At 36.6% G+C, this 22,914-nt stretch overlaps 1 protein-coding gene across 3 annotated transcripts; it reads right to left on the bottom strand.

The window, feature by feature from the left end:
- Positions 1–119: 119 nt before the first annotated feature.
- LOC582966 (N-acetylgalactosaminyltransferase 7) lies at positions 120–21,959 on the bottom strand. 3 transcript variants are annotated; one of them, XM_782894.5, is made up of 11 exons: positions 21,683–21,959; positions 9,671–10,280; positions 7,397–7,701; positions 6,243–6,409; positions 5,445–5,658; positions 4,563–4,736; positions 3,569–3,686; positions 2,894–3,016; positions 1,955–2,173; positions 1,076–1,330; positions 120–746 (listed from the first exon to the last, which is right to left on the bottom strand). In XM_782894.5, the coding sequence occupies exons 2-11, from the start codon at positions 9,968–9,970 to the stop codon at positions 609–611; spliced, it is 2,013 nt and encodes a 670-aa protein (XP_787987.4). In that variant the 5' UTR covers positions 9,971–10,280; positions 21,683–21,959; the 3' UTR covers positions 120–608. The 3 variants fall into 3 exon arrangements, with proteins under 3 accessions (XP_787987.4, XP_003726244.2, XP_011675188.2); XM_003726196.3 differs by lacking the exon at positions 21,683–21,959 and adding an exon at positions 17,672–17,781 and having other exon boundaries at positions 233–746; XM_011676886.2 differs by lacking the exon at positions 21,683–21,959 and adding an exon at positions 17,572–17,635 and having other exon boundaries at positions 233–746.
- Positions 21,960–22,914: the final 955 nt, after the last annotated feature.

The following is a 22,914-nucleotide window of genomic DNA, read 5'->3' as shown; positions in this document are numbered from 1 at the left end:
CCCATACCAAAACTTTGTATTACCTTTAAAAATAGAACCTTTTATCACTGAAAATTTTATCTGCTATGACAAGAATACTGAATTTTATTTTATTTTGTTTTATTCCATCTTCCATTCTATTTGTTGAATTCTATGAATTTAAGAACAAATAGCAAACATTCGATTGATAATAAAGACCATCATTGATATACAAAATACAAAAAAAAATATAAATTCATGTTTTTTTTTTTTGTTTTTTTTACTTACGTCGTATTTTTTACAAAAGCAAACGTTACAGTTTGGAAGAGCACACTATAAAGTAGAATGTGTTGTAAACTAAGTTTAGGCCCGCCGAACAATCTCAAATAATAATATTTAAAAAGTCATAAATATTGTAAAACGGGGTGAACAGGAAAATCGAAGCGAATAGAAACAAAAATTGAAAAGGCGCTTTGACACATCTTTTATCTCCGGGATTGATGTAGACCTTTTTCATCCGCATAATTCCTGAAATCTGTTTTTTTTTTAACAACATATTTTCTTAACATTCTTGTTCCTGTTCAATCCATCTTACCACACAGTTTCAAATTTATATTTTCTACACATAAAAATCAAGCTATGAGCTGTTATCAGCGGATTTCTTCTTTGTAAAATTTAAATTGTTGTGATATTTCACCATGTTGACATGGGGTGACGAAAACTTTGCTTGTTTCTTGATTATGATCCAGACATCGCTTTCTTCTCTCCAAATGTATAATCTGTCGATCCTGTATAAAAAGACAAAATATATAAATAGACTATAATCATGGTTAAAGAAATATCCTATCTTTGTATATTATCGTATTAACTGCATGCAGCATAGAAATGAAAGTAGAATTGAAAGCGGATGTGGAAACAGAACAGTGGAAGTAACAGTAGTAGAAGTAGACGCAGAAGTAGAGACAGAAGCAGATTCTCATTTTTCGGATAGAAATATGGAAAATTTAATAAAACTTCACTGAAAAAAAGCACTTTGCATCGTTCACATAGATGTAAGTCATTACTAAGATTTCATAGTTTAACAGCTTCTAGAATGTAACACTACTTAAAACCTTACCGAGTCGTAATCCCACATCGTGGTTTCTGATGTGAAGGACTTCTCCGCAGTGCATTTGGCGAAGATGAGCTTTTCTGTATTAGGTCTCGCATATAAACAGAATCCATCTTCTACTACTAACTGTCCTCTGGTGTTAATACGGAAGAGCTGGTTACCACCCATACCATGGCACCCTTCCATACCCATCGTGGCATGGGTGGGGTCATTCTGGGCACCGTTGGTATCCAAGCAAAGCTCCGAGTCGACAGATCGAATCTTTATAAAAACAGAAAAGAGAGCGAATCAAAAGATCGTTAATATTTTAAAACGTAACAGACGATAAAAGTGTAATTTATATGCGGCGAATTAACACCGCATATTATGTCAATTGTCATTTCTAATTGTCATCAATTCTTTAACGCTTTTAGATGAATATAATCGTGATAATTAATTCATTTTATACCTAAATTGTATAAATATTTGAAACATTTTGCTCATTTCATAGCATGTCCGGAAACGAAACCTGTTCCGATATATTTTGTGTATAGACACTATCCAATCTGCTATTAAAGGTTTCAAGTCGCATTACCAGTGTTCAAAGATTCAGGCACAGAACTCATCATTTACCCAGCTTTCCCTTCAGTGACATCAACCGATAATCTTACTTTTACAAACAATTTTTCTTAGGCCTATGTGTCGATGACGAACTCTCAAATCTTTACGTATGGATGTGTTAAACGAAACATACTTCTCTGCGAAACATTCACTCGTTTTTGTGGCGATTGATGAATCATTGCCATTTCATAACTATATACTATCAAAGAAAATTGTGCAAATTTGGGAAAGGGCAAATTAGATTAAAATGTAAACATCGAAGAAACGATTGAGATAAAGACGTACCTCTCCCCAAATCTTATTCTTGGCTGGTGGTGGGTATTCTTGTAAGTTGTCGAAGGCAATTTCTTCCATGAACCATTTGAATGACTTGGGGCAGTTCTGTTTTCTGTACTCGACCTGTTCGCTGATGTTGCCACATGGCTTGCCTTCCAGCAGGGGTTTGGTGGCGTAGAACGAGTCTTTGTATTCATCCAGCCAGACTTCAGCAACTCGCATGTAATTCTGTGTCAATACCGAATTGTGTAAAGTTGGTTTTGAGATGAGTATACTTTATTGGGATCACGCAACAGAAACATGAAATAGGAAAGAGACATATAAATTAACCTGTTGGTGCAATAGTAATGCAAATAGTGATAGAAACAATTATGCGTGTCGATCGATCGAGAGAGAAAGAGAAAGAGGTGTTATGAAGTCAGAACAAGAAAAAGGATTAACAAAGATGCACATAGATGCTATTAAAATATTATTTAATGGTGAAATTTTAAACACAATTTAACCTATTTCGTTTGAAACCAGCTCTATCTCTAGCTAATAGATTTTGTTATAGTAGATATATTTTACAATCATTAAATCTTTATTCACGACTGACATTTGTTTTTATTGTAATAACTGGCACAAGATAGTATAATTACAATACGTTTTACAATACAAGCAGGCCTTTTTAACTGTCTGTAAAAATAGATCTAATCGTTGAAACTTTATGAAATCTTTGTTCACATGTTCACGTTAAGAGAAAAAATGCTGGTAAAAAGCGCGAGTTGGATTAAAATACCTTGTGCCAAACTGCTGAATGCTTTACCAAAAAAAATAGTAGAAGAAACTATACAGAAGAAATTGCTGCATTAGGGGAATATGGGTAAACTAAAACACCAAGTGAAGAGAAATATAACATGCGCCCTCAGATGAATATCGCCAACTGTGAGAACATTAACTCCATCTTACCAAGTCTACGACAGATACACCCTCTACACCGGACGATGGATAGCTATAAGGCACTTGTTTCCGATAGACATGACCCACTCGAGAACAAGGAACAAACTTCAGAGAGCCCCCACACATCCAAACCTATAAAATGATAAAATTGAGGATAACATATAGACGCCACAGAAATATTCAGTATTACATTGCACAAATATAGTTTTTATTATTAAAGAACATAATGAACGTTTAAAAAGAACATAATTTTGAATCATCTACTTTAAAAAAGCTATTGTGAAGACCTCCTCATTACATTCACCCATTGTATTACATTTTTCCTTCTTCCTGAAGTAGAGATTTATTCTAGTGATTCAGTTTGCTTTCCTCTTCCCCGGCAGCCAACTGATGCACTCAGAGGACCTCCAGTAAGATTGTGCATTAATAATTGAAATTCCTTTAATTTTTGTTTACTCATATTTACATCGTTATATTTTTTGTGAAATTGCCGAAAAAATAATAATAATAATAATAGTTCAAAATTGCTTTTCTCTCACACTATTCAAAAGTTCCTTTGACAAATCGGTGATCTTTTATTAGTTTGATTTATATAAATAGGAATTGGGCCTATTATGAAAATACAAGATCCCAACTAACCTATTCCATACATAATTGTCCATTATGATGAGATTCGATACTTACTTTAAATGAAATTTCAAAATTCTCTCCTCCCCAGATCTGTAATCCTGGATCGTATCCTCCAAGTTCAAAGAAATAGGACCGATCTAGAGCCAGTAGACCTCCTGCCATGACGGGAGAGCTAACAACAATAAAACGAAGTTAAACCAGTTATAATCACTGCTGCAATCGAGAGGAGTGGTTATTACTAGAAGAGCGGAATATATCGATACGAATTCAAACACGTACGACTTTTTGAAACTGTGCAAACCTTACGCTAAATCAATACAGTCTTGGTAATCAACAAGTGAAATCTAAGGATCTTTAGAATTATGAATTTTTTGATATTATAAATTTGATAAATGGGCCATTTCTGAAAATTTTGAGGCGATATATTTTTGCTACCTTTGAAGGTTTAAATCATTTATGAAGAAGGGTTTATAGTCACATACAATGGCCGCTTTTTAATTTAAATTTTCTTCGATTTTCAAATATAATTTTAAATACACATTCGAAGTGAATGAATAGCCTTTTCCAATATTTTTGGTTAATACAAAACCAACAAAATCAAATTATATCTTACACAGGCATAGCGTTGATCCCGTCATGAAGGGAACTCGAGTCGCCCAAGATGGATGAATTGCGAGAGAGCAAATCAACCGAGCGGGAAGGTACGTCCTAGAAAAGGCGGGTCATATCTTATTCTTACTTTCATTTCCGCCTACAATTTCCTGTCTCTGTAACTTTTATTTTTGCCGTTCGATTAAAGGGGGCAAATGCCGCCATCGCAAGGCGCAAACGTTTGATTATCAATTTTTGAAACTTGCCACAAAAAAGCCGTGAAATTACATGTATGAACAGATGTTTAGCAGGGAAGTCTCAAATTATCTTATTTTAAACTATAGTTTGTCTCTTCGAGCCTCTTTAATCTCTTTCATATTCTAAGCATGAGAAACGCACACCGATTTAAAACCAGTAACAAATTACACTTCTGAATTCATTATTTTTTTTTGCTTACGGGTAAGGTTGACTCCTTTGTTTCAATCCCAGCCTGTGCCAGTAAGGTTTGACAGGAATTCTCTTATACCAGAAATCCCAGTCGAAAGCACCGCGACAGAGCCCATCTCCCTGCGATGTATAGGCGAAGGTATCAGAACTGATTGCATCTACGGTCGGACAAACTATCGTGGACCTACACAACAAAGGAGGGTTAAAATGGGTTCATTTTGATAATCATGTATTTATTAAAAAACATTGTTTTTAGTAATGAAACTTAGAATAAATAAGGTTACGTGTTGTGTAATTGAGAAAGGTTGCTCTCTGCAGTCAATAAACACCACAGTGATTGCATGATATAGCTCCCTCTTTCAAAATCAAAGATACACCATTTCTAGTTTAACTTTTTGTCATGACCTAGGCCTAAGCACTTGATAAATGAAGCAAAATCTTCTTAATCGAATGAACATCTAAAGTACATCTTATTGTATGAGTAATATAAGTGTTTTGTTACAATGCAACAAAAAAGAACGATATGATAAAACTTATATAGCAAACAATGTAATAATATATTCAGTGTGCGTGATTTGTTTTCAGACAACGCTCATGTCCTCTCTGAATAATTCCAGACTTGGCAGAATTGGAATTAATATTATTTCAAAGGGGAAACTATTTTTCACTGGAGACAAGAAGCAACAGAAAGGCTTATAATTATTGGTATGTAAGAAAATTAGAATAAGTAAACATAATCAAATAGGGCTTATAAAACAGAAGGGCAATTGAGACTTGAAGATATTATAAGAAAACAAAATCAATATACAAGAATCATGAGAACATAACGCACTGAATGGGTATGCCTACTACAACCAAAGGGGATCAACAATATAATTTTCATTTTTCTTACCGATCTACTGCAATTTCTGCCAATAGAGGAGGAAGCCAGTTTGGTCCACATTCACAATGAGCATCGAGGAATGTTAGGACCTGTCCTATCGCTTTCCTAGCCCCAATAGTCCTGGACCTGATCAGACCTTCTCGCTTCTTGTTCCGGACAATGCGGATCTTTCCAGAGAACCTTGGGTCGCGAATATAGTCGTCTAATTTCTTCTTGAGGTGGACTGGAAAGAAGAGAGAAGAGGAAAGAAATGAACATTTCCGTGAATTAAATAAAATAGATGTACCTACATAATCAGAGACAGATGCACCATGTGTAAAGCGGTGGCGCATCCAGCATAAGATAGAAAAATTGTACGACCCCCAATAGCAAACAAAGAAGACATAGTGTGACTGCCCAAGCTCATTCGCCCCCTCCCCCAGCCCCCATGTTTATCTTTTTATCAATGTCTGTGGATAAGCCACTGTTTGGCATGACTGCGGAACGTAAAACGCATGCTTAAAGCTAACAAATTTATTTTTTGCTGTTTTGCTGTCAATGTGGGCAGTAATAGCAAAGTGGAAAACTTCATATTTGTATGTTTTTTTTTTTTAATTTTTTATAATTGTATGTTGTTTAAAATTCGTTGAATAAAAAGAGGGTATAGTTCTATTGCTGAGGCAATCACAAATCAATAAATTAGTGTAACAATCGTACTTCGGCATGTCCTATGCTTTGACTTTATCGGTTTGTAAAATAATAATCCTATTTAATAATAATCTTATCGGTTATATAACCTAGAATTTTGGCAAGGTTTCGTATACATACCCTTATCACTGTAGTCGTCGACGAGTAGTACCTCTGCTAACAGCTCTTTCGGAGAAGTATTAAAGATGCTGTGAATGGTCCTAATTAATGTTGACCAGCCTTCCTGATGGAAGACAATCACTACACTCGTGTTTGGTAAGTTAGTCGGATAATGCCAGTGCTTGCATCTGAAAAATATATATATAAATACAAATATTAAGAAATGTTAGAAACAAAAATGGATGCCAGCACGTTAATGCGTATGTTGAGAGGCAAAGGAATCACATCTGTGTGAGAGGATATATTGAGTGTTTTATATTAACCCAGCTTAAAATAAATCTAATACAATAAAATTGCCTTTTGAGAGTGAAACAAGATGGAAAAAAACATTCCATGTATACGCCACACCGAATTGTGTATAAAGGTAGGACATAAAATTTAGTGAAAGCAATGATTTAAACATCCATTCTCCCTCGTGATCAATCAAAGCATACATCAGTGTCAAACGATTCATCAGTGTCAAACGGGGGTGTCTTATTGTCACACTTTGCCTATATGTCTGCCTTATGAAATATGTAACTGTGCCTTGGGAATGTGGTGTAATGTAGCGTCATTTAATGACAGACACCTGCTCGAAGAGACTGATGTTTTGATTTCAAATTCCTGTCAGGAAAGAATATTGCACACATGTAGGTCATTCACGTAAAATTTCCCAGCAAGCAAAAGAGCACAAGATAAAATTTAAAGACGCCAGTCCGATACAGTCTACTAGCATAATAATAAACTTTGTTCATTTTTTACTAACAGCTAAGCCAATAGAATACTGGAAGTAATGAAATTCGAGTAACAAAAAAAAACACACACAAAAAAAAGAGAGACATGATAACGTTTTGTCACGGGTAGTCACATTTTCTTACCTTGCTTATTTATGCTTATGTGATGGTCATCCGTTCAATAATGTAAAACAGATACAATTTAATTATTTTATTTAGATACTCTTTATTTTTCTCTTTGCTATAATTTTCAAAGATATCATTGATGGCAGAAAATGTGATTGAATATAGTGCTGTTGTAACTATTACTAAAGCTTTTTGTAAAGGAGATGCCAAACTCATTCTTTGCAAAATTAATCACTTCTTTCTGCAAATGGTTAACAATCGATCTTGTTAACTTACTCCTTGTCTCTGAGATCTGCTACGATACGATCCAACGATATCCGATCACTGACCACCATATTGAATCCATATTCCTCGAAAGCCTTATCATAAAGATGCTTCTCGTTATGATTAAGAAGAACCCCTAAGCCATACTCTCCCGGGCCGGTCCGATATGGCTGGCGAGGGGGCTCGTAGTTCCCTGTAGTCTCCTTTAGTACTGGAGGGTGAATGTCACGTGATCTTTGGGTGGACTGTGATTGGTCTAAAGTTCGATGACGTGGATGTTGGTTGGTGTTGAGATGGCGGTTATTACCCTGTATGTCCTAGAATACAATAATAATCCGATGAATGAATGAATGAATGAAATGCATCATTATAATTGTCACATGTTACAGGTATACGCTAAGAGCAAGCATGTGTGTTGGCGATTAGGTTTTACAGACGAATAACGAATCAGATACGATTACGCAGGACCTCTTAGGACCGACCTCTAATGTCAAACACTGACCGAGGATCGAACCCATGGTCCACGTATAGACAAATCAGAGAGTCGACCGCTAGTTCAATTTACATCTCCAAGCTTAAACCCGAAACAAAATAGGCCTGCAAAACCCTTTCTACATTTTGACCCTCAAAACCGCTTACCTAACTTTTACAATCATATAAAACAACGTGTATTATATTCTACTTCAGACGTGAAAATACATAGGCCTACATTTTTCATTTTATGCAATAAACATTTCACATCACCTAAATATGCGGGACATCAAAGAGTACGCTTGGTGTGATAAATTTATAAGACACCTGCTTCTTGTCCATTAAGTGGCATCGTTAAAGCAACACGGATTAATATCTCTTCAGGTTACTGTCGTTTATCTGACAAACTGGAATATCGCCTCTGTTAAAGGTACTAACTATGTCACATTTGCAGGCCCCCCAAAATGAAAAGATTAAATTCCAACGGCATTTGAACGATAATACTAATTTAGAACTTCCCTCAAAACGGAAGGGCATGAAAATGTCTTAAAGTGGTAAAATAACGACCATTAGTTGTTGAATCGACTTTGGTGATTGCAATCACTAAAGTAATAGTCTAATTTTCAGACCCTTGTACCGAACGGTTGTACATTTTGTGCTGCGCAAAGATTCAATCAATTTAATTTTGGCCATTAGAAGAATTGGGTTGTTGATGTAGACAAATGCTCGTGTACCCTAGCTCATTTTATGTATGTTATTACCAAAGAAAAATAATTTAGTCAGTCACTCAATAGTGTTTGACAGTGAAGTCTAGATGGTAAACGGATTTCCTTGCATAATTTGAATATTAGGACACTGTTAACATTTAAATTTCACAGATAGGACATACCTGACTTGTTCATAATTCCTGCAAACTTCTACAGAATTTGAAGTTGGCTATAAATGGGACATAGTACCTTTAAAAACACAAATCGTAGATGTCCTCGTTTACAATTTGACAGTTTCATTATACATTGCAGAATTATGACATTCTGTACATGAAGTCATGAATAGCTTATCACATTCAGTTTAAACTTGACTATTCCAGATAGTGGACATGGACATCAATGTCACTTCAAGTCCTATAGAATGGGGGAAAGTGTCGCCCTCAAAGCTAGATTAACAATACAAACCATTTTTAACTACGAGCAAGCAGGGTTGACTGCGAAATTATGCAGCGGATGTTTTCATATCAAGTTTGGTGTGAAAAGATTTAAGACCGGAAGACTTTACCTTGCAAAAGGTCAATGACCGTTTTCCTCTTACACCGTTAATGGATAGTGGACTTTGGTCAATGTCACTGTGTATACTACAGAGATCAATTTTCGATCAAGTATCTCTACGGCATGTACCAGGCTTTCAGTAATTCCAAAAAGTAACTGGCATTATAAAGAGTAAACCTAAAAATATCTAACTTCACACTTAATTTTCTATGTTTGATAAAGGCGTACAGTTGAATGACAACAGACATTGTTTTGAATTCACAAAAAATAAACGAATGAGGCAATAGTAGAATTATACTTCAAGAACACATTTGTTAGAGATATCATGGTAGATAATAATAGGGGGACCCAGGCGATACATATTATAGAGAAAGAGATATACGACGAGAGTAAGAGAGAGAGAGAGAGAGAGAGAGAGAGAGAAGAAAAATAGAGAGATAAGAGGGAGAAGAGGGAGAGAGACAGACACAGAGAGACAGAGAGAGATAGACACAGACAGACAGACAGACACAGAGAGAAGGAGTGAATAATTACGTTTGCACATTTACTATACCTTGTTTTTCTCCAGTGTTACCATACTCCCTCCTTTCTGCTCTGCAATGACTGCATCCATCCCTTTCTCCCTCGTCTTCCCGCTGTCATCCCTCATCCCCCAAGCACCCATCGGCCCCATTCCATGTCCTCCCATTGCCGCCGACGATGACGACGAGGAAGATGATGCCGATCCTGAATTCAACGATATGAGTATGGGTGCCAACCCGACCACCAAGATGACCACCAGCCCGACTTTAAGACCATGCCGAGACCTCGATGAAGAGGACATCCTTCCGCCTCCGAAAAGCGAAGTAGCCATACTCGAAACTGATGTCCGTCGGTTGTTTGGTAGTTTCGAGTTATCCAGCTATAGACCTAACACTGAATATAGTTATTATTCCAGTATATTTTGGTTTGGAATGATTGATCATCGTAGCACCGCAGTGAATAATCAATTATTAAAGCTTTGATAGACGAGCCGACGGTCAACGCGAACTTCCGATACTTCACGTGTCCAGAATTCAGATATATTCCACGGTTTTATGGTAACTTGTCTGTCGGTTGCCATTGGGTGGTTTGGACGTGTGTGTACTTTTCCTATTCCACAGGTGTCACGTGAGGGTGTATGCCTGTACGGAAAGGTAAAGTGAGCGCAGTCAGAAATATACCACAATTTACAACAGTCAGTTATTTTCTTAGCACTCATGAAAAATAAACGATCCATCAATCAATATAATTATCATCACGACATGAAATATATTCAGATGTTAAACAACGAGAGACAGACAAAGAGGTATACGTTGTAAGGGCAAATTTAATAATTACACGATTTTACTGAATCTACAAACAAATAATTATCTTTAGAAGATAATTATGAGAGTAAAGTTCAGTCAGCAATACATTCCTTTAGAAATAAGAATGCATTATATCGGGATTGTCATAGAGTAGATGCACGTACTGCTCTTCCTCGGTGTTCGTAAATATCTGGTCTGTAATCATCGTGTAAGTTAAAATAGCATAACATATTAGTGACAAATGAATAACACGTGTTGTAATTAAATAATTCAGAGACGCTTTCTGTCATCGTGCAATTATACTATCAAACCGTTTGGTAATTCAAAGTTAATTTACGTAATGAAATCAACGAGGCAGTTCTCTCTTTTCAGCTACATAACGACGTTGCTAAAACTTTGTCCGGCAAACTAAATATTTTGCAATTGTGCATTAAAAATGATTATGTTCTATTTTAGTCTCTGGAAATCCTACAATGGAAATAATAGACGGGGAAAGTAATAAATATTTCAAAATATCTAATATTTTGAATCATAGAAGAATGACAGATTGCAAAGATCAGTTACACTGACTGATGGGAGCGTTAGATATCAGTGTGAAAGATTAATGGATTCGTATATTGTAACCTTAATGCTAGACTGCATGACACTATTTGATCAGAAATGTATTATTTACTCTGACAAACCGCGCCGTCTCATACCGTATGGATAGCAAAATATCATCTATATGCTGAGATTCGAGAGTGATGGATTTTTTTAGAGAGAAAAAACAAATTTTGTTCATGTCAAAATATTTTCTACAAAAAAATATAACAAAATATATATATATATAGAGAGAGAGAGAGAGAGAGAGAGAGAGAGAGAGAGAGAAAGAGAGAGAGAGGGAGAGAGGGGGGGGGGGGGGGGGGGGCTGGGTGTAAACACGACATCAGTCGCAGCTGCTCTTTTCTTATAAGGATAATTATGTGTATTATAATCATTGGTGATTACGGGGATTCCAGTCAATTATGATTTCCATTGAATACAGGAAGTTTAATATTAATGGAGCGGTCAGTCGAAGATTTAAACCTGAAATGTTGACAAATTAGAAATAGGACTAAAACAATAATTGAAACAGCATTTAATATTTCTAAATGCCGCAGATATTGAGCTTACTGGCAAAGGCAGCGAGAATGTTGAAATCCATTAATACGTTATATTGATGCTTTCAATCATTAAATCAATGACGTTAAACACAAACCCTAATATTTTCTTGAGGAAAAAGTTGTCCATCAACAGGCCTCTGAGAACTCTAATTTCATCAATGAATTCAATCCAGCTACAAAACCTGCATTTACCTCTTAGTGCGGTATGGTATATGTAATCCCGTAGGATTTTTTTGCCAAAGTTGATTTTTGTTGTGCTGTTTTGGCTTCAAAAGGGTCCCAATTGGCCAAAAATGATGGGGTTCAAATTTTCAGACGCCTCCTTAATTTCCTGGGGGGGGGGGGGTCCTTATTGGGTGGTGTCTTCGGGAAAATTTGAACCCCATCAATTTCTGATAGCCTGGACCCCAATGAATCCAAAAATTCAACAACAAAAAATCAACTTTAGCACAAAAATCCTACGGGAGCTGTTTCAGTGACATACCGTACAACACCATCTGTTCAACAAACCTTAAAGGGATGGTTGAGCTCTGTTTTCAGACCGCAAATGCTTTCAAAGTGCATGGTTATTGATCTTATTCTTATCTATGACATTTCTATTACCCTTTTAGAACTTAAGATTGCTATGAAGGTAATTTTAGACCCAAAATGTGTGAAATTTAGCCAATACGAGCGTACCAATTCAGCTCCACTTTTAAAAAAACACGGTGATCGTTAATTAATTAATTAATTAAAAATAACAATACATGGGACGGCTGGTTGTGTGTAATATTAGCAACCCGAAAATGCCTACAAAAAAGCCAACATCGACATTGCCTGAAATACGACGTAAAATGCGTTATTTCGTTTTTTCAACGGTTTTTTCAAATTTTTCAAAATATCTAATATTTGTGGTGGTACACAAATTGTTATATTTTAGCCGCCTCTGAACCGATTTTGATCAAACAAAGAGGGTTTTGTCATTTAAATAATATATGTTTTTTTCAAATTTGACACTCAGTTTTCATTAGCTCACAAAAAAATTATTTTGTGTAGCGCTCTCTGCAACAGAAATCGATCTCATCCCATGAATGTTTGCCTTGAGAAACATCACAGGTGTATGAATATGTAATTGGCACTAGCCATTTTTCATCCACATTTGGTACGTGTCTGTCTTCAGACATGCATCGTGTTAAGTACCTTGTCTTATTCCTATGTCCGTGCTAGCTCCTTCCACCCCACCCCCTTCACAAATTTGTTATCTCTCTCTCTCCCTCCCGCACACACCTTTTTTCCTTGTTAATGCCCCATACCAAGTGCACCAACACTTCATTTGCGCGAAAAATGATGTATTATTCAAGTCCCTTACGCGTAATACGACGAAATATTTCATAGCGATATTGCACGGTCGGCTTGCTTTCAGACAGCGGTATAGGATTATAAGAGTCGGCAAGTTAACACGAGTATCGTTTAGAGAGGAAGAGGTTTTCCCTTGGTGGAATTAGGAGTACGGTACTACTGCTCCTGCGTGACGAAAAGGCGGGTGACACGATGAGAGAGAGAGAGAGAGAGAGAGAGAGAGAGAGGGGGGGGGGGGGGAGAGGGGGGGGGGGAGTACGAAGTGTTTTCTGTAGAAATAACAATAATAATTCTCCCCTCAAAAAAAAAAAAAAAATTATATTATAGAGATTAATTAGAGAGAGAGAAAGAGAAAGAGAAAGAGAAAAAGAGAGAGAGAGAGAGAGATAGATGTAAGTGAAGCAGTGGGGGGGGGGGGGGGGGGGAGCAGAGAATCTGATATTGTACATCAAATTACATACTTTTTTTTAAGAGCGAAAGGGAGAGGGGGAGGGAGGGAAGGTTTGGCAACGTTTCAGAAAAGCCTAGTTTTATGTTGGCCCGTGGTGAAAAAAGTGCTTAAGGGTAGTTGGATTAGATACTTAATTGAATCGGAAGAAATTGGCAATGTATCTCACCTCAAAATATTTACAAAATTCCATGACACTCTGGAACTAATTTCATTTCGAGGATGATAGTATTGACCTACTTTAATAGATAATCTCGCTTAACGGTAAATATTTTTTCCACGATCAAGGGGTAAAAGAGGGGGTTAGTACATGTTCATAAATTTTTCATAATTTAATACCCGACTGAAATTCGCCTATAGAGGAAAGGGTTAAGAAATATAACTTTAGACATTATCGTTCAATGTTAATCCCCACTCAATCACATGAAAAGGACAACGTTTTTAAACCTTCAACATAAAAATAGTTAGCAATGATATTTCATTAATTTACAGACGGATTAGGAGATTTTAGGCACACTAAATGTAACTTGTTAAATAGAGAGAGAGAGAGAGAGAGAGAGAGAGGAAGAGGGAGAGCGAAAGAGAGAGAGAGAGAGGGAGAGGGGGAGAGAGAGAGGGAGGAGGGGGCGGGGGGGGGGGGACAAAATGCACAGCTCCTCTGTGGTTTTGTGTATCAAGAAAATATGACACCATGCAGAGTCCTTATATCCATAATCAACCAAGGAGGTTCCAAGAAGTTACTTAAGATGATCACATCTCATGTTCAGTTGAGACAAACTACGATCCAGCCCGCTATCATCAAGCTGATGATATAAACCAAACTGCTGTTGAGTCCTATATAATGCCTATTCATGGCATGGTATTGATTTAAACGGAAAGAGACATTGACATTCCGCCCGGTGGGGTGTAAGGGACAGAGACCCCGTCATGCACATTATACATCACTTGATTGATGACGACATTATACCCTGATCAAGACAAGCGAAACCATCACTTTGTATTATTATCGTCATCGACTGGATATAGAAAGGAGCATTCCTCTTGAATTTTGGTTATAATGGTAATTTATGGAATGCTGAAAGATTAATAAGAAGAATGATTATATTTATGAAGAAACGGGTTCTATTCAGAATTATCTGAATTTTCAAAGTAAACTTTGCATTTTGTTCATTATTGATGCAAACATTGTTTTGGAGTAATAGTAGGAGTAATTTTATTTGAAAAGTATCTGGTAAAGTTGAATAGAAGAGGTGCAATCACTTTGTGTCGATTCCGATGCAGGTCACACCGCTTACCAATTAATAATGGAAGGTTTGAAAATAATCCTGAAGAAAGTACAATTGAATGTCCTTGTTGTAATTTAAAGGTTTTTGGAGATGAATTTCACTATATTTTTGTCTGTCCTTTCTTCAAGAAAGAAAGGCAGTTATACTTAGATAGACAGTTTGTTGTGAGTAACCCTAGCACATTTCACATGGACACATTATTTAATAGATCTAGCGTTAAACAATTAAGAAAACCCGTAAAATTCAAAAGAGTAATAATACAATTCTTTTCGTTGGTTCCTAAGGCTGAAAGGCATGGTCCTATTTTTGTTAATAAAGGTGTAGGTACTCGTTGTGGTAGACAAACCAAACCACGTGATAGTTTAGACTTATAACTTTAAATTGTATAGTGTATACTTAGTCTTTAGCTCATGTTTATTGTGTTTTAGAAATATAAAAATGTATGTATCATGTCTATGTATTTTATTATCATATTTTACTTTGTTTTTATATATCTTTCTGTATTGTGTTCTAAATATGTTGTGCTCTCATACCCCTGACGGGGGTCAATAGAGTCAAATAAAATCTTATCTTATCTTAGTAAGTAGCAGTAGTTCAAGTATAGCAGTAAAGTAGTAGTAGTAGTAGTAGTAGTAGTAGTAGTGGTAAAAGTAGTAGTAGTATTAGTATTAGTAGTAGTAGTAGTAGTAGTAGTAGTAGTAGTAGTAGTAGTAGTAGTAGTAGTAGTAGTAGTAGTAGTAGTAGTATAACGGGTGGCATATACAGAAGAAGGCTGACGGTGAATATGGTGATTTGTTAATACAAGGGATGGTAAATATAATTGACACCTAAACATGAAACCAATGGTGCACGAACGACAAGATTGATTTCGCCATGCAAATATTTTGGTTGTCTTCCTCAGCTCGGCACCTTTGACCTTCATGTCACGACCTTGACGTGACACAATGTTACTACTAACAGACGAACAGTTTCTGTATAATGTTTAATAAATTTTGCTGTCAAAGTATAGTCAAACTGTAACACGGTGTCTTGTGAGCGAGAGTACAAATTTTTAAGTTTTTTATTTCTTCAAGTGTAGAGTTTCTTTTTGGGATAATTGTGTTAAACTGAACGAATCGGCATAAATAGCACCAAATTGAAAAGATAACATTATGTTTCAACAGGGGAAATTACTGACTACCTGACAGTGACAATTCATTTAATCATCGGAAAATAAAGATAAACTGATAATCAATCAAAGAACTTAGGAATCAAAAGTTATACAGCATACTTAAACACATGATTCGGCTTTATACCCTTTGTTGGCAAACATAATCACGAATGACTCATAAAACATAGACCTAGCTCAGGTTATCAGAACATGGTCTTATATAGTAATACTTTAATTACCGACTGGGCCCATGAAATAATAATCATGTTCTACATAAGATAAGATTGACCCTTCCCCGATAATAGTCAATGACGACCCTATATTTTCAATATGATTCCAAATTTTAAAATTTTCTTACAAACCCCTATACGATTATCCTGTTTTTAACCTGTTTCTCATTACGGCTTGAAATCGTCAGATATGCCTAAAGTAAAGAGACAACCCGACAAGATAAAATGTGTTTCTCATTCAGCTTTTCCATGATTCCCGGTAGGATTCCCACAATAAGACCCGGGAGTTCTTAGGTGATGACATCTTGTTTTGGCAGACGAATTTGGAGAATTTTTTGGTCTGTGTCAAACGAGCATTGCAAGTTATAAAGGGAGATCGCAAATCGTAAAAGATGTCGCTTCAACAAATCTCCCTTTTCATGATTACGAATTTTACGACAATAAAATGACACCAAAATGTGTATGTGGTCAGAGGCGTATTGATTACAAATTACTAAGAAGCAAATGAATGAATAATGAATGGACAAATGAATAATAAAAACAAATAAACAAATACATAAAACGACACAAAAAACAATACAGACAAACAAACAAATACATAAAACGACACAAAAAACAATACAGACAAAAAAACATTTCCTGCTTGTCAGAGATTTCTAGATTTTACCGACAGAGCTCCTGACTTTCTTCGAACAAGGAAAATATTGCAGTTAATAAAACACGCAGTGCCAACAGCTAAAAACTGCAGATTTGCTGATGGTAAAATATGAATGTCATGAATGTGGGGGTGTCATATCCATAATCGACCCCGCCCCCCCCCCCCTGTCGACGCCCCTAAGGTATCTAGAGCAGGAAATTGATTAAACAACCCAAATTTACCAAACTTCACAACATCGCTGACTACTTTGATTTGAATTCATGTTAGTGACTTATTTTTACAAATTCAAGGTTGTTTACAGCACAGCTTATTTTGGTGTCGTGTATTCAAATCGTTCTAATTTCATTTCACAGAAGTAACTCAGTTCATTAGTAACATTTCATGGCAGGAAAAATTCACAGACGTGTTGATAAACACGGTTGAAACTCATTAGTCTGACTCGGTAACGAATATATTATGTTCTAAGATATGGTTACAAAAATACTCAATGCATCTATATGTTAGCACAACTCATAAGAAAATAGAAATATTCTAACTTGGTTACTTTTCGTAGGTCATCTTATCATTCCCTCGTCTACAAAACATCTCATTTCAAATCAACGAAATAAGAATCATAAAGGTTGTCATAATGGTGTCGTAAAAGTGTTTCATGCAAATTATAATCGTTCAAAGCTAGCAGCACGCTTGATTTGCAATTACTATGCATGGAGTTAAAAGGCAAAAGGTTATCGTGATGATCATTTGAAAGTATACGTGAATTCGAACGTACCATGTAATGATCCGATTGTGATGATAACGATCATATTATATAGAAGAGGTTGGTTATTTAGTACCCGTAGTTATTTTTGTACCAAGATCAATGTTTATAGCCTACCTGCATGTAATATCAACACTCTTCGCAGACTTCTTGGCACCATACTTAAAAAGATCATCATGCCATCGTACATGATACTTGTGCAGCAACAAAAACTTACCGGTATTCTATTCCGACTAAACACCCGATCATCAGTCATCAAAATACAGGCGTTACTCAACAGAAAAGTCAGCAATATGTGCAGTTTACATGGAGAAAGCTTGCAGCTACGCCAGGGATATAAAGTCTCAGTTGAAACAATGCTTCCTATACTATAAGCTGTGCATGAGATCGCATCTATGTACTGGATTTGGAAGTGAATCTTGACGAACTGCGCTCCCGGTGTCACGACCCTGTCTGCTCTAATCCTTAAAGTTGTGTACATCAGCCAAACAAGGAACCGAAGGTTTAAGGTCATGAGAGTAATAGGTAATTGAGGTCTTTGGTAGTTGAACTTGTGGGGATTTGGTAGAATGAAACAGTGTCCATGGGGCACTACCCTCAAGTGTTTCAAAGTTAACGGCGCTGTCTCAGGCTTTGGAAATCAATATTTAATAGGCCTATAGAATTAATGCTCGTATCACAGAGAATATTAAGTCAACAGTTTAATACTTCGTTTTCAGTTTAACAACAAAGAAATGAGATTACCCCCCCCCCCCGTTCTATATTGCCCCTTAGTTAGCTTTAAACAACTCCAAAGTGGCTTATGATAAGTAATGTAATTTGTGTTTTCTTTTCCTTGTTAGACATTTCTGGAGTAAATAAGCAACCCTAATAAACTCGATGATATTCCTTTTCTCTTAGTTTCATTTAAAAAAAAATCATGCCCCTTCTCTTTACAGAATCCTGAATCCGCCCCTGGCCTGTATCCCATCGCAAACCAATATCAAAACTAGGCACCAGGAAGTGTCCGGCACCTAAATCATCAAAAAAGTACATTGGACAACACAACACTTCTTCCAATTTAAAATGTCAGATACATTTCCTTTTCGGAAATGAAATGTGGCTATATGATTTATATAGGTTGCTGTCCCGTCAATGTTCGAGGACTTGAGCTTGGATATTGAAAGCAATCTGACATGTGCATGGTTATCCCATGCGAAACTAACTTGATGGGATTGTCACTATCAATGTGCGAAGTATGATTAATAACACACGTAGTATGATTGAGTTGTCATGGTAGATAATGCGTTAATACGCATTATGGTGAGAGACCGTATAGTTTGTCACGTACAATGTCTTTTACATGTAGTATGAAGGCTAATTAATGCCCATACATTGCACACGGAGCGTCATATCGACTGCGTTAATACTTACGCTAATAAAAGCGGGAAAGTAGTAGGCCTCCATGGGCCAATAATCCAACACAGTGTTTGCACTGTTTACTTTGCATTTACTAGACATGGTGCGTCAATGACCACCACGGTTGCTGACGCAGTCGCACGTATGACAGGGTTCATTCAGGCAAAAACAATTACAGTATAAGTCAGATATCAAATACATATTTTGGGGCTAATAGGCCTACGTCAGGATTTGGGAAATAAATAAATTCAACAGCAAGACCACGGTGTAAAGAACAAAACAAAAAACGAAACAAAAACAAAGAGAATTTTAGGAGGGATAAGAGTTAAACACTTTACAAACGCAATTAATGACGCTCTAAAAATATAAGACAGTATGAGGGTGTTAATAAACTACTGAGGCGGACACTTAAAATAATACCCGGCTAGCTATTATTTTTACAATCAAGCCTCACATGTACATGTAGAATGTGAATATGCAAGCCTAGAACAGGCAATTGACTAGGAACTAGTATGTATACATCTTCTTTACTGAAGCATTCGAGACGAAATCAGTAAAGGGGTTAATAGAATATTAAGGGTTAGGCCAACAGAGAAATATGGTACACAATCATGTAAAGATGGGATACATACGTAATACAAAATAATAAGTTCTTTGGCAACAGTGGGGGGGGGGGGGGGGGGGGGGGGGCTGAGAGAGGGCAATGTGGGGGGGGGGGCGCAAAGTGAAAAACTTAAAAGAGAGCTTAAGTATACTTGACATACTTGGAGCAGGAGATGACCACCAGTCCCCCGGGCACCTAAATGTCGCTTGACAGTAGATGGAAAGAGAGAAAGTGGGAGAGGAGGGGGGGGGGGGGGGCGACAGAACAGAAAAAAATAGAGAAAATAGGAACCAGAGAAAGAGACACAATAAACAGAAACAGAGACAGCTAAAGACAGAGAAATATAACAAAGACAGGGAACCGAGAGACGGGTAGAGAGGGGGGCAGAGGCAGAGACGAAACGACAGGGGTCCTCCTTCTACCCTCTCTGTTTCCCCAGGGACGTTAGAAAGCTAGTCGCCAGCTGGTTATACAGTGGGTGTACTGCTTCCCGTTATTACACCCCTGTTCTTCAGATGATGTTTATCAACAATAAATTGCTCAACCGATAGGCTCTTTTCAGAACGTATACAGGCGTATATAGAATAATATGTATCACCGTTTCAGAATCTGTTTCATGATATTAATCAAAAGAATTCCCTTTAAATATTAGACGTAAGGAGAAGGAAAAAAATCGTTGATATGCAGATCTAAATACTTCGTGGCAAACTGAAGTACCAACTTACTATTTTTAGATGAGATAATTAAAACCAAACCATATATATGATTATATTTATACAAAATTGTAGATGTGTGTATTACGTACGATACCTATCAATATGTTCTTGCCGTATATGTGCAAGGGAAGGGAATAAGAGAAATCTCACGAAAGCAATCAACAAACCTTAACCTAATAATATGAAAGCCAGAAGGGTAGGCCTTCGTAAATTAATAGTAGTTAACGCCCTTCTAGATCTCAGCAGGTGCTAGGGCAGTTTGTATTTCCTAATTTCGTTATCAATTATTGTAATTGGTTCACTGCTGTCATAACCAAGCAGAGTATAGTTTGTGGTAATTGTCTCAATTAATAGACTATTACATGGTCATATACAGCAACCTGATTTAAGATACTGTTTTAGGCAATAACATTTGGAAAAACTACAATTGAATCGAACTTATACATGTAATGGCTTTTATGTAAAAGAATTAACATATGCAAATGCCATCAAATACCAAAGAAAATAAGAAATAAAGCCATTTTACTACATTATATTCATTCCTATAATTTCTCAAGTAATTTCCATAAGAATTTTGTATTCTTCCATGAAGAAAGTTTGACATTTGTCTAATGAAATCACTCAGAGCTAACCTTGACGAATACAAAAATAGAGACATCGTGATCGAAGGTCTACTTTTGTGTTTATTCTTCACCTGTCGACTATGGTAGACAGCGCATAATAATGAGTCATTATTACCAAAGATACAATGTTTGACCTTCGTTATGAAGTGTCGTAATTATTTAAGCCTGCGTTTAATTCGTTGTCATAAATAGCATAGTCATGAATTTGTTTTTTATTAAGTGTATAAGAACTAAGAAGAGGTTTATGGTATTATTTTGGAAAAAATGTATTCATAAACATTAAAGACGTTTTTTTTAATAATTCTATCACTTACAATATTTACAAATGATTGCAAACAGCGTATACGATTTGAATCAAATGTTAGATGTAATGAGATTGTTTTAAATAATCTGAATTGTTCAGCTTTACATTTAGTCATTATTTATGGTATATGTATAATAAACACACGCAATTTGAATAAAGAAGGGAATATAATTTACTTTCAGACAAATTATATAACTACCATTAATTTGAGGTTTGAAAGATTAAAATCGAAGACTTAATAGAGACATGCTGGTCGTTGAAACTATTTGTTTTGCGCTCATAAGAGAAAAATGCAAGAATAGACGAAAGCCGATATCAAACAATATAAACACAACAAACCGAAACGAAAACTTAAATTGTATGAGTTCGGCTTTATATATGTTCATATTTCCTTTAACATTCACGAATGCAAGACAATAAACAATAAGCTCTAGCATGACTTTATTTAAAGCTATTCTGCGAAAACATATACTATCATGAATAAAAGACCATAAGGCATATAGTCGGTTAATGGTTAACACCGTCACGACCACAAGTCAAAATATCCAAATGATAAGGCGGGAAAACATTACGATGTACATACCTATCGGTCGTCTGGTCGACAGGAGCGTGTGTAGTTATTCCGTAAGTTTGTGCTGGGTGTAATTACAACTGAAGCGTGTATACTACTAGACAAAATACGCTGAGAGAGCGACTGGAAAAGTCTTAATGAGATATGATGTAAGTAATTAGTGCAAAGCTGTCTGTTTGCAGGGGCTAGTGCTCCGGATGCGGGCCCCTTATCCTATTAACAACTATCTCCATCCCTTCATTTCCTCAGTATAGTTAACAACGCGGCCTTCTACACCAGAGTGATCACCCGTGATGTACTCACGGTTAAGAACGCTGTCTTGATGAACGCAAGATTGAAGAGGGATTAGGGGGAGGGGGCGGGGTGGCTAGAAGGAAGTAAACATTGACATTGACTGAGTGATGAAAGAATGAAGGAGAATATCGGAAAACATTGTTATATATAAAAATGAAGAGAATGGGAGAGCAAGAAATATAGGGGCGGGTGAGAGAGAGAGAGGGTGAGAGAGAGAGAGAGAGAGAGAGAGAGAGATAGGGAGAGAGAGAGTGAGAAAGAAAGGGGGTGAGTGGTTTTAATTATGATGACTCTCTAAGAATTACCCCCCCCCCCCCAAAAAAAAAAAAAAAAAAAAAAAGGAAAAAAAAAAGGAGATTTAAACTGGTCTTTTGAAGTGGAGCTTCAGTGTTGTCTCAGATTTCAAGATTATCATGAGTACTTCTATTGAAACGCCCCCTCCGCTCTTTCCCGTTGATAAATTTCTGGAAACGCAGATGTCCGCTTGATTATTTTACTACACTCCGCCGCATCCTTCTAAAGAAAATGTCATATCATACCTCAAAACTCTCTGCAATGATAGCAATGTTTGTATTGTGATAATGAACGTGTTCCGTTCGACCATGGATGCACGGCTACATCGTTACGACGTTATCGTTCAGGTCTATATCGGTCGGGGTCGTTCTCGTCAATCATGGCATGCGCCCACAAGAGGTCAAGAGGTATGCCAAATATCCTTCATGACTGACATAATGACATTAGTTGGTCTTTGCAAGATTCTTGGTCTTTGCCAGGGATGATATTTCCAGTTGCATGCAAACGAGGCGTCATTTATACTGCGTTATTCCCTGCGCTAATAAACTCTGTTGAGGCAATGGACCAACAGGCCGGGAGCCCTGCGACGCATTGTTTACACAAATCGTTTTACTCTCACTTTTAATATTTTCGTGGTGCGTCAAAAGTCCGCACTA

Source organism: Strongylocentrotus purpuratus, unplaced genomic scaffold (assembly GCF_000002235.5).
Source record: "Strongylocentrotus purpuratus isolate Spur 01 unplaced genomic scaffold, Spur_5.0 spur5_scaffold_5, whole genome shotgun sequence".
NCBI lineage: Eukaryota > Metazoa > Echinodermata > Echinoidea > Camarodonta > Strongylocentrotidae > Strongylocentrotus > Strongylocentrotus purpuratus.
Note: the sequence above shows the minus strand (reverse complement) of the source record. Positions and strands in the feature narration are given on the sequence as shown.